The following is a 16462-nucleotide window of genomic DNA, read 5'->3' on the forward strand; positions in this document are numbered from 1 at the left end:
ACTTTCCTTCTACCCCTTAACCTCTACCGAATCAATGATTTTTACATCTAATGGAACCAACAACAATTTGCAATAAAAAACAAGGACTCAATTTTTCTCAAAGTGCCTTTGTTGAAATGAACAAAAAGCTGAGCACAGAAGTGGAGGCTGGGGAAGACGCTGCTGTGTTTTTAAATCAATAGCCTCCTCTGTCAGTTGCGGGTGTCTGGTCTGCTTGTCCTAAGAGGTCTAATCAAGCTTGGTTCTCTTGAAACTGTCATGCTCTGAAGGGCGTCTTAAAAACCCTTTATGTATGCAACCATCACACAGGTAGACTCCGGCCGCTGTGGGGCTAGCTCTGGGCCATCCTGCCTGCCATTAACAACAGAGGCCTGGCTGGCAGAGGAGGGGGTGGTGGTGCTTGGCCTCCCACCTCCCTGTCCTCCACTTAGGTACCTGCTGCTGTGCCTGCTGCTCCTCGATGAAATGGGAGTTGGCCAACTGAAGCTCCCGGTCGAGGCGCCCGTATTTATCCGTCGTTCCAGTGCCCCAGTTCTGTCCGCCACTGTCTCCTAGCAGGGCCTGCGAGAGCGGGGCCGGGGGCAGCAAGGCAGGAGGAACAAACCGTTACTCTCACTAAACAAGGGCCCCATCACCATGATATGAAGAGTTCTCCCACTGCTCATAAGCTGTCTTTCCAGGGGTCAGCTTTTTATGGATTGGGGCAGGTTGGTGCCTGCGGAGTACAAATGAAAGAATGCCATGAAGGGCACTTTCTATGGACTCACAAATGAACTCTGTCCCATTAAAAATGCAAGTGAGAGTCAACTTTAAAGCAATCTTAAAGCCCCTCTGCACTGCTTTGTGGATCGTAAAGCACTTGTTCTCATAGGACCAGCTCTTCCTAGCACCCTTGGAATTTTACTGGAGACCTGTTGAAGGTTAATCTAACTCTGCAATGAAAAAACAAGGACTCAATTTTTCTCCAAGTGCCTTTGTTGAAATGAACAAAAAGCTGAGCACAGAAGTGGAGGCTGGGGAAGAGGCAGCCTCCACACATCTAGAGTCCTTTCTATTTAAGTATGACCAAGGAAATTTTTGGTATTCTGAGGCGGGAGCAGATAGTTTCCTAAAGTGACAAAAAAAAACTAAGCCACAGTCCCTCGTACACTGCAGGCACAAGAACCACCAGCATCTGCTCAATGTGACCCACGGATAAATCCCAATGCCCTTCAGCAGAACTAAAGGGCTAGAGGTTTCCCAGATGGAACAGGGGTTGCTTCAGCAGGCGGCATGGCCACAGTGGGGGCCTGACCCTGATAACCCAAGCAAGGGTTGGCCCTGATGTCAGTTCTCCACCTGGGCCCCCAGATGCCAGGGTCGGGTTTCCTAGTATGAATTTGAGGAATTCTGTAGTCAGAAAAGGATAAGTTTGGGAATGTCTTCCTTCACTGAAGAGGCCAACCAGGAATGTGAGCTGACCCCACCTGGGATCCCCACAAGCCTTTTTAACCAAAGAACCTGACCAAGCTAGTGACTAGGATTCTTCTATCTTGTAGAGCTGCTAAAACTTCTTACCAGGTACTCTTTAGCTCTGGAACTGTTAAAAGTCTAACTGATTCCTTGGTTCTCTGTCTGCAAAGCCCCTCAACACCCACACTAGCCTTGCCTGACTTTCAGACATGAATTCAGGCAAATGGCCACATTTCAGATGCTACATTCAGGGAAGTTCAGGATGCATGTTGAGTTCTGAGGCAGATATGAGAAAAGGACCAGGATACCTGAGAACTTCCACAGCCCAGAGCCTTAGTCAAGAGTCTGGATGGTGACTGTCTCCGGTGTAGAGCATAAGGTGTTGGGGGGATGCTTCTGCCCCCATCTGGTCGTGGGGCTGTTAAGATTGAAACGATCCTGCTCGTTTTGATGCAAAGACTCTAATGACTCTATGGTGGACACTGGGACCTAGTGACAATTTTTTCAAAGTCAGAAAGAGGCTACAGTGCATCATTAGGCTATGGATAGAGAACTAGAGTTCCTGGGGCCACAGTCACAGCTATTTTTTTCCTAGCTTATCCATGGTCTACACTTGGGTAGACATATGTCATGCTGTTAAGAGTCACCTGTGAAGCTGTTTAGATTCCCTTGGTCTGACCTCCAGAAGTTGGTTAGTGAGAAAGAAGACGGAGAGAGGGCCCAGAGCACCGGGGACCAGCCTGAGTGCAGGTGCCAAAGCAGGAGGCCCTGGCTTTGCGAGGATCAACCCAGCACCTGGTGCTGGAAGCAGCAGTGAGGTGGACTCTGCCCACGTGGGTGTCTACAGAACTCTGCCCACCTCCCATTCCTTGAATGCCTGTGACTCGAAGACATTTTGTTGTAGTTTAGTCGCGAAGCTGTGTTCAACTCTTGCGACCCCATGAACTAGCTCACTAGGCTCCTCTGTCCATGGAATTTCCCTGGCAAGAATCCTGGAGTGGGTTACCATTTCCTATTCTAGGGGATCTTCCCGTCCCAGGGATTGAACCCGAGTCTCCTGCATTGGCAGGTGAATTCTTTACCACTGAGCCACCTGGGAAGCCCAAAAACATTTTACTCATTGCCTAAAACAAAATTCCCAGCCACAGTCAGAGAAGCTATGCATAAATGCACATTTTATTTATGTTAGTTCACTAGCTTTTCCAAGAGTCAGTGGCAGATGGGATGGCTAGCTAATGTCTCTTCCTGTCTGCACTGTTACAAGCAAGGAGGGTGGATGGGGGAGAAAAAACAACAGTGACTTGGAAAATGGCATGTGGAGAAAGAAAAAAGGAAAACTAAGTTAGGAGATATTTAGAGTCCTCTTCCCTTTTCAAGCTTTCAGAATACTTGTTTTCAAAATTAAGTGGGTCAAGAAACACCTACAGGTGTAAAGTGAAGAGTATATCATAAACTACTGATTCCTAGTTAATTAAAAATGGTGAACTGTTCTTACAATTATCAGCCTACTAAATGCAAAGACTGGGTCTCTTGTAGCTTTTATTTTTGATACGTCAGTATCTGGGCTTTGGTTTCTGAAATTTATTAGGTTTCGTAATTTATTTGTTATAGGTTAAAAAAACTGGACCTCACATCAAAAAAAAAAAAATACATAAAACAGTGAAAGATTTAACACATATTTAAGTTTCCGCAAACGCTTTATGTAAAGTTTCAATCATTAAATGTCTTGAGTGTTCTATGTGTGGGCAGCTAGAAATCTAAAATAAAAGAAGAGAAAAACCATGACACAATCCCTCCCCACTCACAAAGAAGCTTGAGGTCCAGCAGAGAAAATGACAAGCAAGCAAGCAATTACAGCTCTTAACAGAACGCCTGGCACACAGAATGTGCTCAACAGGTGCAGAATAAATGGCTTGTGGCAAGGGCTATGAGGTACACAGAGGGTGCAGTGGGAGCCCAGAGGAGAGGACCAGAGGGTGTGGCAGGGGAGGGGGGAAGGCTGCAGTCAGCATCACTGTGGGCTCAGCACACAAGGTCTTCTGCTTGCATACATGATACACAGATGTCAGAAGTTTTCAAGTCCAAGTATCTGTGTATTTTCTGTGATACTGTATATTCCAACGTTTACTCACCTGTCTATTTTTCCTTTCAGCTAATGCCTGCACAGATGAAGTTGACATCTGATCCTTCATGTCCTAATGAGATAAACAGACGACCAGAAAACAAATGAACATCCTTAAACAAAATTGTGGTTAATATTCTGCACACTAGCAAAATATACATAATTCATTATTAACTTTTCAAACAAAAAGGCAGTAATTTTTGCCTTCTATTTTCAGTCTCAAGAATAAAGGAAATAAAGAGAAGGATATCCCCTTAAAAAGAGGAAACCAGGATACTAAATTTAAATATGAGGAAAGAGAAAGTATACCCTGAGTACCTACCATAGGCCAAAACACTGTTAAACATGTACACATATGACCACTATGTAATCTGTCCACAATGACCCTATGAAGCTGGTATTACCTTCGTTTTACAGTTGATGAGACTAAGATCTAAAAAGATTACAGTACTTCCTCAAGGTCACACGGCCAGTAAGTGGCAATCCTAGGCATACAGACAAAAGCCTGTGCTCAACGCCTGTCTCTTCAAGTATGTGCTGTGCTTAGCTGCTCAGTCATGTCAGCTCTTTGCAACCCCATGCACTGTAGCCCACCAGGCTCCTCTGTCCACAGGTTGCCATGCCCTCCACGAGGGGATCTTCCCAACCCAGGGATCGAACCCAGGTTTCCTGCACTGCAGGCGGAATCTTTACCATTTGAGCCACCAGGGAAGCCCAAGAATACTGGAGTGGGCAGCCTATCCCCTCGCCAGAGGAACTTCCCAACCGAGGAATTGAACTGGGGTCTCCTGACAGCAGGTGGATTCTTTACCAGCTGAGCTACACGGGAAGCCCATCTTCAAGTATAATACATGTTAAAAAAAAAAAAATACATACTTTAAAGTATACTTACCATTAAACACCAGAGAATACTTTCAAATAGTGATGAACAGGTCACTTTATTTCTGAGTTAGATTCATGGGACATATAGACTATTTCTAACACCAGTATTTTCCAGAGTGGTATCAAAAAAATTTTGTATGGAAAGAAAAAGGAATGTACCCATTACTTAATCTAATGCAAAACACTTTATTAAATATGAGCCATTAGCTGCATATTTAAGTACAACCCAATATACCTTAAAATGATTTCAGCTAAGTACATGATTACTGTAAGTTTTCTTTAAAAAAAAAAAAAAGGATGCCAAAATATTTTCTGTTGGCTCATAGGCTACTTTAAAGGTGCAAAGGTTGACATATTAGGCTTTTACAGACTTCTTGCAGGATGCATGATAAGGGAATGGTAGATGAAGGTGCCACAGCTTTCCGAATTCCTACTATGGGAAGTCTGAATGATAACCACCTCACTGCAACCTTCAGTCTGCCTGGTCCCTCCCTCAGCAGATACTGACTGATGTGTGCCCACACACAGCAGTGATGATATGGACAGGGCCCCTGCCTGACAGAGCTCACATCACAGAGGACAAGAAGAAGCAAACAGCAATTACACACACACTTCAACAAGGTGACGACCATTCTGGAAAGGAAGGGAGTCAGTGGGGTGAAATCCAGTGGGTGAGAGCCACTCTGTAAAGACAGGGATGATACCTGATCAAGACCTGAGGGCCTAGAATGAGCCCACCACAGAACAAGTCCAAGGCCAGAGAATTCCAGGCAAAGGAAACAGCAAGCTCAAAAGCCTGCAGGCAAAAAGGCTCAATGGTTTAGCTTTTGAGAAGGAAGACCCGTTGCTGAAGGAGCCACTGCGTGCTGGGAGTTGGAGGGAGGTTGTAAGACAAGGCTGACCAAAACAGGCAAGGGCCATCAAGCTGCTTAGAATTTATACAGAGGCAGTGACTGGCACACTAGCCCTGTAAAGAAGTACATATTAAATATTCAGCCTTTGTCATGTTTTTTTTTTTTTTAAACCACCCTCTAAAAAAAAAAAAAAAAAGTTAAACCATTCTTAGATCTCATGGACCACAGAGTGCAGGCCCCTGTTCTAAGGCAACGGGAAGCCTTAAAGTATTTTGAGAAAGGCTGTGGAGTATTCTGGGTCATGTTTTAAAAGATCACTCTAGTTATTCAGTGGGAAAAATGTTGGTAATTAAGTAGAGCAGAAGTAAAGAGTTCATCTTGTTCTCACACATGAAAGTGCTGCCCAGGATGGGAAAGAAGTGCCCTGACGGTGGAAGCCTTCAACAAGAGGGCATGGGAGCTCTTGGATGTGATACTGGGCAAGTAGGTAGGGCATCTGAGGGTGCTCCACCTGGAGTCCAGTTAACCCATAAATTCTAGGATTCTTTACCTAGTTCATCTGTTCACAAACCTCAAAAGAAAAAAAAAAAAAAAGAATGCCACCCATAGAAACTGAGAAAAATTTACTTAGTAAAAAAAGTATTCACCATAAAGATCCAGATACTGGTATACTTAAAACAAGGGAAACAGGGAGATAAGCCATATTTTTTGAATATTTGAGATCTACCTGAGTCAGTCATCTGAGGTATTGTTAAAAATGCAGGTCCCTGGCTCCCACTCAGACCTACTTACTAAATGAGACTTTAAGGAACAATTTAACAAGTCTCCCAGATGAGAAGCTGTTTGACAAACTCTGATCCACACAAATTCTAGAAGCCTTCAAAGGAGACTGTTATGCTATTACCTCCTGGACTGCAGGATTCCTTTACTAATGATCAGTTAAGAGTTTAAGATGACATTCTGATTTTTGATCAAACAGTATGAATAGTATAATAATCTCACTTATTTAGTATATGTCAATAGTGACACAAAGCAAATATCTGAATTGTTCACTGGCTGGGATGATATATGCTTTTGAAAAATGCATTTACGGGGACTTCCATGGAGGTCCAATGGTTAAGAATCCATCCTGCAACGCTGGGGATGTGGGTTCAATCTCTGGTCCGGGAACTGGGATCCCATAAACCCTGGAGCTACTGAGCCTGTGCAGTGCAACTAGTGTCCATGTGCCCCAACGGAAGATCCTGTGCAACGAAACTCAAACACAGCGTGATATATAAATAAAAATAATTTTTAAAAACACACTCAATATACTTTATAATAGCCTTTTAAAAATACTGAACACTGTGTGTGTGTTAGTCACTCAGTCATGTCTGACTCTTTGTGACCCCATGGACTATGGCCTGCCAGGCTCCTCTGTCTAGGCAAGAATACTGTGGGTTGCCATGCCCTCCTCCAGGGGATGCATTGCAGGCAGATTCTTCACCATCTGAGCCACCAGGGAAGCCCCCTATTGAATACTGCTGCTGCTGCTAAGTCGCTTCAGTCATGTCTGACTCTGCGTGACCCCATAGATGGCAGCCCACCAGGCTCCTCCATCCCTGGGATTCTCCAGGCAAGAATGCTGGAATGGGTTGCCATTTCCTTCTCCATTGCATGAAAGTGAAAGTGAAGTCGCTCAGTCGTGTCCAACTCTTTGAGACCCCATGGACTGTAGCCCACCAGGCTCCTCCGTCCATGGGAGTTTCCAGACAAGAGTACTGGAGTGGGTTGCCATTTCCTTCTCCACCTATTGAATACTACTTGCATAATAAAAATAGCAGCACACCTGTATGGGAAAAGTGACTTTGAAGTTCTAGTTGAACTCTGAACATTATCTGTAGAATGTATTTTTGCTGTCAGAAGGTAAGACAGTGAGGGGGGAGTAATGACTGTAAAGGTACATAAGAGGGTTTCTGGGGGTTGCTGGGAATGTTCTGGAATGCTTCCAGGCATTGCTTCCATGGTGGTGATCAGTTTACAAATTCTTCAAGCTGTATACTTGGGGTGTATATGCTTTTCTATATAGGTGTATATGCTTTTCTATACTGTTATATAATTTAATAAAAATGTTAAAAACAAAACAAAACAAAAAAACTGCTGCTCCTGAACAATGGCTGGAAGGTAAACCAACCCTCTGAAAATAAATTTGGCGTTTTGTATTAACAGTTTTGATATTTGTAACAAATATCCACTGTCTTGACCTAGTAATTCTAATAGGATTTACTTTAAGGAAATAATATAAAATATATACCAAAACAGATATACAAAGATGTATACTGCAGTTTTATTTATAATATGAAAGAATAAATAAGCACCATATCCAAGCAAGAGAACAGTAACTGATAGTAAATCCATACAATGTAGTATCTTGTATCAGATATTACACTTAGGAAGAGAGTTCAGTGAACACTTCACAGAAAAATACAAATGATCAAAGATGAAAAGATGCACTAATGCATTCGTAAGCAAAGAAGTACAAGCTGAGAAATATTTTTCCCGGTTAGAGTGGGGAAGATGAAAAAGATGAACACTGCCTAGAGTTGTCTAAGGTATTAGGAAATACAGAATATGCACTCTGCTACTAAGAAATATCACTGATTAGGTCTTGATACTTTGAAAATATTTATCTGTGTTTAAAATGGGCATTTTCATTGAACTTTTTAGTACTTAAATATCCAGGATATGCTCACAAAGATAGTTCCTGAAGTATGGTTTGTAATTGCCAAAAATTAACCACATACATACCAACAGGGTCAATGATCAAACAAATCATAATAGATGAAGAGAGCATAGTCTCTCACGTCAAAGACCTGGGTTCAAGCTTAGTTTTGATTTTTAAAAATTATGCAAGGTTCAATTTTTCAAAGTGTTTATTTCTTCTATATAAGATAGTATTTTATAGGGTCATTGTGGGGGATTAATAAAGAACGCAACTATGAAAAAGAATACTCTAAATCTACTCTGTCCAATAGCTGTCAGCCAATTATGGTTATGTACTGAGCACGTCAAATAGAGTTAGTGTAATGGAGGAATTAAACTTTTTGACTTTACTTAATTTTAATTAATTTAGATTTAAATTTAGTTACTGGAAAACTTTCACATATGTCTGGAAAATCTGGGTATTTTCCAGTAAATCAACCTTTTCAACTGTAAGTTTTATAAACTCTAAATACAGATAAAGTATCTCCAATGAAAAGTTCATTTCTGAATTGAGATTTGCTTAAATATAAAATATATGCCAAATTTGTAAGTTTTAGAAAAAATTTTTAAAAACTTTATAGAAATCTCAATTATTTTTATATTGATTACATGTTTAAGTAACAGTCTTCTAGGTATACTAAGTTAAATAAAATACATTGTTTGCTGCTGTTCATTCAATAAGTTGTGTCTGATTCTTTGAGATCCCATGGACTGCACTGCAGCACACCAAGCTTCCCTGTCCTTCACTATCTCCTCGAGTTGCTCAAGCTTATGCATTCACCTGGTGATGCCATCCAACCATCCCATCCTGTCGCCCCCTTCTCCTTACCTGTTTCTTTCTATTTTTTAAATATGACTACTAGAAAATTAAAGATAGCTTGTACTTTAGTATTTCTATCAGACAGCATGTATCTGTATTGATATAAAACTATGTCCACAATATTTTTTCATATAAAAAATTACAGACTAATATGTCATTTCTTTTAAAAATATATTTCAATTTCATTTTATAGAAATGGCTAGAAAAAATATATAAGACTGACTATTTTTATATAGTGGAATTATAGAATGGAGGCACATTTTCACCTTTCTTATTCATCAAAATTATTTGCATTTTTTAAAAAGTACAGATTTTTAATTTTAAAACTTAAAAATGCTTATGATTACATAATAGTATAAATCACAACCATGTACAAATAAAACAAAGTTCTGTTTTTGTGTTGTATTTTGAGTTTAGGTTTCTTCTTCTATTTTGTCTTTTTGCAAAATTTTTCTAATTCTCTTTAAAAGCATATGTGTGTGTGTGCTCAGTCGCTTCAGTTGGGTCCGACTCTTGGTGATCCCATGGACTGTAGCCCTCCAGGCTTCTCTGTTCATGGGATTTTCCAGGCAGGAATACTGGAGTGGGTTGCCATGCCCTCCTCCAGGGGAATCTTCCCAATTCACGGATCAAACCCATGTCTCCTGCATTAGCAGCCAGGTTCTCTACCACTAGCAACACCTGGGAAGCCCTTAAAATGGGCATGTATTACTTTAATGAAATACACATTTAAGAGTTCCCATTTTTAAGTTTTCCGTTTAATAAAATGTGTGTGTATGTGTGGGTGTATGTTAGCTCCGACAGTCAGTGACCTCAACAGCTGTGTGGTACGCATCCTGTGTGTGGCGTGGCAGAAGGCAAAGAGCTGTGGCTTTCACTTTCAGGATGGTCCTTTCTTTATGCAAGGTGAAAACTGCCAGATACCATGTCACAGATCACCTTCTTATTAGGATTTGGGATTTTAAGTTACATCACTGAAGAGTTTTGAGTATTTTGTAATACCTGTCATGCCAAAAACATAATTAAAACTCATCTTCTTTCTAATATAAGAAGTTTAGAATAAGCAGTCAAGAAGCAATTAGTACTGATAAAATATGGATCACTTGTCAAAAAAACAACAAATAAATGAAACAACTTCCTGTTTATGCTGTTTCCATTTTGCGTCATCTTCCAAGCTGAGTGAATAACACACTGTAAATCCTAGCGCTTCCCGCTCAGAGGACTCACATCCCAGCGTCATTTGTAGGGACACAGTATGCCTCACCCTTTTTGATTAACCAAAGCCATTTCTATCATGACTTACAACTAACTATAAACAATTCTTAGATTTGAAGAGATTGGATTTTTGGGAGAGGGTGTTATAGTTTTGATTGCCTTTGAAAGTTCAAAAAGTTGCAGACTGTTAGTGAGGATCATTTACTTGTTAAAGAAAACTGAGATCTAGAGAGGTTAAATGACTTGCCATGCTGAAAATTTACTGAGGTCTCAGGGGAGCCTAGAACTCATGTCTTCTCACTTCTTACTCACTATTTTGCCACTGACTGCAAAAACCTTTCACTATTAAATTAACCCAAGGTCACTTCTGCAATAGATCTCCATAATACAAATATATCACATGTGAAAACTCTGATTATAGGCAACTCCACAAATGTAAAAATGATTACCTCAAATATACCAAGGCTACATACACAAAAACATGAATGTTCGCTTTCTTTGGGCTTCCCTGGTGGCTCAGAGGATAAAGAGTCTGCCTGCAATGTGGGAGACCCGGGTTTGACCCCTGGGTCGGGAAGATCCCTTGGAGAAGGAAATGGCAACCCACTTCAGTATTCTCGCCTGGAGAATCCCCATGGACAGAGGAGCCTGAGGGGCAACAGTCATAGGGTCGCAAAGAGTTAGACACGACTGAGCGAATTCACTTCACTTTGCTTTCTAAGTGAAAGCTGGTAAGACTTAATAAAAACTGCACAAACTAAAAAGACACTTGGAAAAACATACACAAGACTCTTTAAATTAAAATGACTTATTAAAAAGCAAAAACAGTGGATATTAACTGAGAAGAAACCCAGAGAAAGGTTTAGTTTTTCAGACAGAACAGCTACAAAAAATGTGTAACATATCACTGCCTGCCCAAAGAAGAAAGCACAACTGGCACAAATGCATCAAAATGCATTCCTCTAAGCAACTGAATGAAATCTAAGTGATAATGGTAACAAAGGAGCTCGCATAAACCATGGTGTACAAAGTCCTAATCTGAGCCTGGTCTTGTGTTTCATTTTCCCAAAATGCTAAGTCTCTGAACCCATGCTATTAGTGTCCTTGAAGTGGAACTCAGAAAGCTCTGGATACAAATATTGTCTAGTTGAATGTAATAATACTAAATCAACACAATGCTTTAAAAAAAAAATCAAGTTAGTGTCAATTACCACTTCCTTTCCTTCCACAAAACCTCAACTAGAATTTATTAAAATCAGAAAAGCAAAAGATCAGTTAGGTACTATTAACCCACAAGTGGCAAATAGTAACAGCTTCCAAATTAGAAGAAGGATCAAAAACTCTAAAACATTCAGTTGGATCACACCGTTGAGTCTAGTTTAGCTCTCTACTCTAAAAGGACTCTGCAACATTGTGAAGTATAGATGATTTAGAATACTTATTTCAAAGAACATACTTTAAAAAGCTTTTCAAATACTAGAAAATGAACTTTGGATTACACTTTCAATTATACCAACTCACTTAACTTTTACTGTATTGACCTCTGAATTTCAATGTGCAGAATTTATAAGTACTACCTTGCAGAAAGAATAAATATAATGATTAAAGTCAAGAATATATGCGTCACTGCAAGGCATCATTTAAATACCAACATCTACAAAAGTCATCTTCAGAAAAACCTATCACAAAAAATTTAAAAAGCACACACTGTATTTATAAAGTAAGTAACTAGGAAATTGTTTACCTTAACAAAAATATACCACCTAAAAACAGGGCTTCCTTATCAGACTATCCTCTGAACTGGCTAGAGACTAGCAATGTCTAAACCAAGCTCAGTCGCTCAGAAGTATCTCTGCCACCCCACATGGACTGTAGCCCCCAAGTTGCTCTGTCCATGGGATTTTCTAGGCAAGAATACCTGAGTGGGTTGCCATTTCCTCCTCCAGAGGCTCTTCCCAACCCAGGGATCAAACCCACATTTCCTGAGTCTCCTGCATTGGTAGGCAGATTCTTTATAACTGAGCTACCAGGGAAACCAATAGATGGGGCTCCTAGATCTAAAAAGGTTACTGTTTCATTAAAACATGGGTTTATTTCTAAACAATTTTTAGGTATATGGATACAGAAAGGCAACTAGTGAGTAAAGCAAGGAACAAGAATCTTTTAAAGCTCAGTGATAACCTACCATTTGAAATAATTTCAAAAGGAAATCACATGACACGGAGTCTTTGGCAAACACATAGCAAGGTTCCTGCCTAAGATGACTCTTAAAAAGCCATATGTTAGCACTGGTATGATCCCAAGTCTTTTTATTCAAGGAAGCTGCTTTCTAGTACATATGTTAAAGACAGCTGGTTCTCTTACATCTAGTTATGCTAATCAACTGGCTTAGCCATATAGTTTCAAAATACAAAGATATCTTAATGATATTTCACTTACATCTCAGGTCTTTTTAACAATAGGTTAATATCTAAATAATCTGAGACTAAAGGTATTTTCCGTTGGATTGATTTCTTATAGGCTGATGATTGCTTGCTTGCTCTGGATAACTCCCGAAAGGCTGTCAAGCAGTTGTATATGGAAATGTCAGTAACTGGGTTGCAAGAGTTCCAGAAGCAATTCAGATGGTAGAAGAGGCCGCCATCCAAACCCAGTAAGAGCACTCTTCACAATGCAAAGTGATTACCAATCAATCAGGAAACCAAATGGTTTCTACCATAGCAGTTATTCTTTTTGTCTAGGAACACAGCATACTAAGAAATAAAGAGGGAAAAAAGACAACTGGTCTGGAGGAGTGAGATGGATGGACAAGAAGGACACAATAACCTTCCCAAAGCCAGCAGTCTCCTCGCTCATTTTTGCTCTGACAAATAAGCCTGATGATACTAACAACAGATTTCTTTTCCATCAGAGAAATTATATGTGGAAACTGTCATTTAACTCATTTAAAAAGGAGTTTCAGAGTTGACCTAGTAGTTTACAATAAGGGAAAGAGTTTGAAGCAGTCTGGCTTTTTCTTGCACAAGTAACATAATAAGATTTCATTCCTTACCCTGACAACCTGCCGAGTACTTGTGATGAAGGCTTTTCTTATACTCAATTCGGTTGCATCGAGGTTGAATTTCCTAGGATTTGCTTCAACTATGCGTGGGTCAAAAAGTCAAGGTAAAGCAACTTCATCAGCAAAAACCTAACCAACATCAGTGTTAAACCACAGATCTCTCACAGGCAAGCAATAAAATCTGGCCCAATTTCTCAACACACAGTCAACTTACACTGATCATCCTCAAACTTTCTCTGCCCATAGCTATACGAGGGTCCTTGTGCCCCAAGGCAGAAGTGACCTGCCTGGGTTCACTACAAACCCATGGGTGTCTGGCCACAGCTAAGCTAGGCTCTCCCACATGCCTGCCATTGTTTTGACTCCAGATCATCTTTCCCAGGACAGCATTTGCAAGCCGTTTTCATTTGCCATTCCCAACCATCTCGCTTCTGTCAAGATGCTAACTCTGCTTCTTCATCTAGAAATCGAGGCTTCTTCTGTGAGGCTTCCCTGCTCGTCTCACCCCGACCCTGGGTCACTCCATGACTCTCTGTGCTTATCTCTTATCGTCTGCAAGGATGCACTTGTGATATTATTTGACTAATGTCTGGTCTCCCTCCTCCAAGCCCCCTTCTACCCCCACCATAAGTTCTATAAGGGTTGGTACACTTTTGCTTATCAATCCAATCTCAGTTAACTAGCAAGATGTCCAGCACATAGCACACTCAATGACTATTTGCTGAATGACAAATATCTATTAAAACTTTTGTTCTCTTTATCTCACAATTTCTCTATCTCCCCCAATCTTTTTCTCTTCCCTCCTATCTCAAGGTAGGACATATCTCCCTGTAAGGGTGCTTTTGCTCCCACTCCCTCACATATTTCTCTTCCACTAGTTTTAGAGGACACATTTGTCTTTTAATAATTTAAAAGGCACCCTAGGGTCATTTTGATGAAAAGAAATTATCCACTCCACACATCAACTCTGTATGAACCTGTGTGCTGACTACAGACTGGTCCTAACAAAATCTGGTTTCCTTTATGTGCCATTACACTCAAAAAACAAAACAGGCCTCAGAACATGCAAATGGCATATCTTCAATCTAAAGTTCTGATTTAATATTTCCAGTTGAAAAAATGGCCATGTAATCCAACATTTACAGTTCCCTGGTTCACCCATCATATCAGTGAACTTACTTAACATCAATAGCATGACTTGGCATAATAGATCTGCTTTAGTAAGTGCAGTTTCATGGGACAAGATGCCTCTGTAATGCTCACTGGCAATGCACGGGAAAGAATCTGGGGAAGGATTTTCTTTTGATCTCTAATTACCAATGTACGATACTGATCTGTATACACCTCCTCAAAATAATGACAGCTAATACTCACAGAAGCTCTCTATGGGGACTTCATGCAAGTCCAGTGGTTAGGACTTTGAACATCTAATGCAGGCATTCAGGGGGCACAGTCTGATCCCTAGTTGGGGAACTAAGATCCCACAGGCTGCATGACTCAACAACAACAAAAAAGAAAGTTCACTGTGTCAGGCACCATCCTAAACTCTTTATCTGATAAACCTTCAACAACTGTATGAGCTAGGTACAACTGTTACCTAACGTCCTACTGAGAAACAAAGTGTAAGTGGCAGAGGCAGCGCGTGAACAGCCGGTCTGACCACAGGGCCCAAGCTCAAAGCCGCTGCACTGTGTGGCCTCTATGCTGTAGGCGCTTCCTGCACTGAAGCAGCATTGGTCACTCTGCCTTAGTCTCCTGGGCAACGACTGTAAGTGTGCCAAGGTACAACTAAGAGGAGCATCGATCAATGATAAAAGAAAGTATCTCATCTATGTATTCGAGACATCTGAATGAAAACCTGTCCATTTGTCTGTTTGCCTCACGTGGCACAGATGCCTCAGAAAAGGATATTGATGGTTTCGTCGAGGTCCTCTAGGTCCCACTCTATGCTCCGGAGGTTGTTCCTCAGCTCGTTGGTGGTCCAGTCAATTTCTTCCCTCGTGGCTGTGGATGGGTCCTGGAGGAGCTCCGTCCATCTCTGAAACAATCCCTGTGCAGTGTTGACTGCTTTCTGAACCTCTCTGTAACCAGGTGAAGGGAAAGGACAGAAATGAGACAACACTTACTATGAACAAGTTAATACAAGACTTATGTTAACCATTGCAATCAGACCCCACCCTCAGCAATGAACCACCATTCCCCAAAGTGTTTCTAAGTTGTTACAGAAGGCTCTTCATGGACAAATATCAAAATTCAAAATTTTAAAATAATAGTCTGAGTATTATGCTCTCAGCTGATTTCAAAATAAAATAGCCACCACCTAAGCACCTATAATATCAAGTTTGTTCGTAAAGTGAAAGTGCTAGCCGCTCAGTCATTTCATTCTTTGCAACCCCAGGCTGGTCTGTCGGTGGGATTTTCCAGGCAAAAATACTGGAGCAGGTTGCCATTTCTTTCTCCAGGGGATCTTCCCAACTCAGGGATCGAACCCACATCGCCTGTGTCTCCTGCGTTGGCAGGTGGATTCCTTACTGTCTGAGCCACCAGGGTGTTCTTTAAATTTTGTAAAGGACAAAATTTAATTTTTCTAACAGACCATACTTAAAAGTAGTCTAGGAAGCTATAATACAAATTAACTAAAGGACCATTAACATTCAATCATGCTGCTAGTTGGTGCAAAGTAATTAGCATTCAGATGAAGATCCTAAAACAACTTTCTTTTCCTTGGGAAGACTGCTGTGAAAGAGGGGTAAAAAAGGGTAGATAGAAGAGTTACTGTTACACAGCTTGTCTTTTAGGAGGTAAGTATTATTAACCTGAGACATTTTAAAATTCAAAATCTCATTAGAAGATTCCCCAACAGGATTAGCTTTAAATATCGCTATTGTACTTTCTACTCTGCACAGAAGATTAGTGTGCTTCAAGTTCAGGGGGTGAGACTAGGCTATTAAGTACTGTGGTCTGTTTTCTTTTAGATTATAGATACAGCCACAAGGTCTTAAAAACCTTTCTCCCCACCATTGGGCCAATATCTACCATTAAATGTTATACTCTAACACTACCATGTATAAAAGCCAAAAAGGAGTCGTTTTATAATCATGGTCTCTTGTGTACAAAGATTATAACCTTCATGCTCCTAAACTAAGGTATCTGTTATGATCCTTCCATGATTTCTTAACCAACTCTTCTGGGTGCTCAATCAGTGCGCTTGTTGCCTATGGCTTTAACACAGGGAACTACACGCATCCCATTCCCTCTGACATCTGAAGTGTCAAAGGAGACAGCACTAACAAAATGAAAAAAGTACCTTATAA

General features: G+C 40.7%; 1 protein-coding gene across 1 annotated transcript in view; it reads right to left on the reverse strand.

Annotated features, from left to right (window-relative positions):
* STX6 (syntaxin 6) overlaps nucleotides 1-16462 on the reverse strand; it is a 47064-nt gene that overhangs the window by 14894 nt on the left and 15708 nt on the right. Inside the window, exons 2-5 of the mRNA XM_061160858.1 lie at nucleotides 15060-15229; nucleotides 13140-13234; nucleotides 3585-3647; nucleotides 436-561 (exon numbers count right to left, since the gene is read on the reverse strand). Of these exons, the coding sequence (XP_061016841.1) occupies nucleotides 436-561; nucleotides 3585-3647; nucleotides 13140-13234; nucleotides 15060-15229 (454 nt within the window). The remainder of the gene's footprint in view (nucleotides 1-435; nucleotides 562-3584; nucleotides 3648-13139; nucleotides 13235-15059; nucleotides 15230-16462) is intronic.

This window comes from Dama dama, chromosome 14 (assembly GCF_033118175.1).
Source record: "Dama dama isolate Ldn47 chromosome 14, ASM3311817v1, whole genome shotgun sequence".
Taxonomy (NCBI): Eukaryota; Metazoa; Chordata; class Mammalia; order Artiodactyla; family Cervidae; genus Dama; species Dama dama.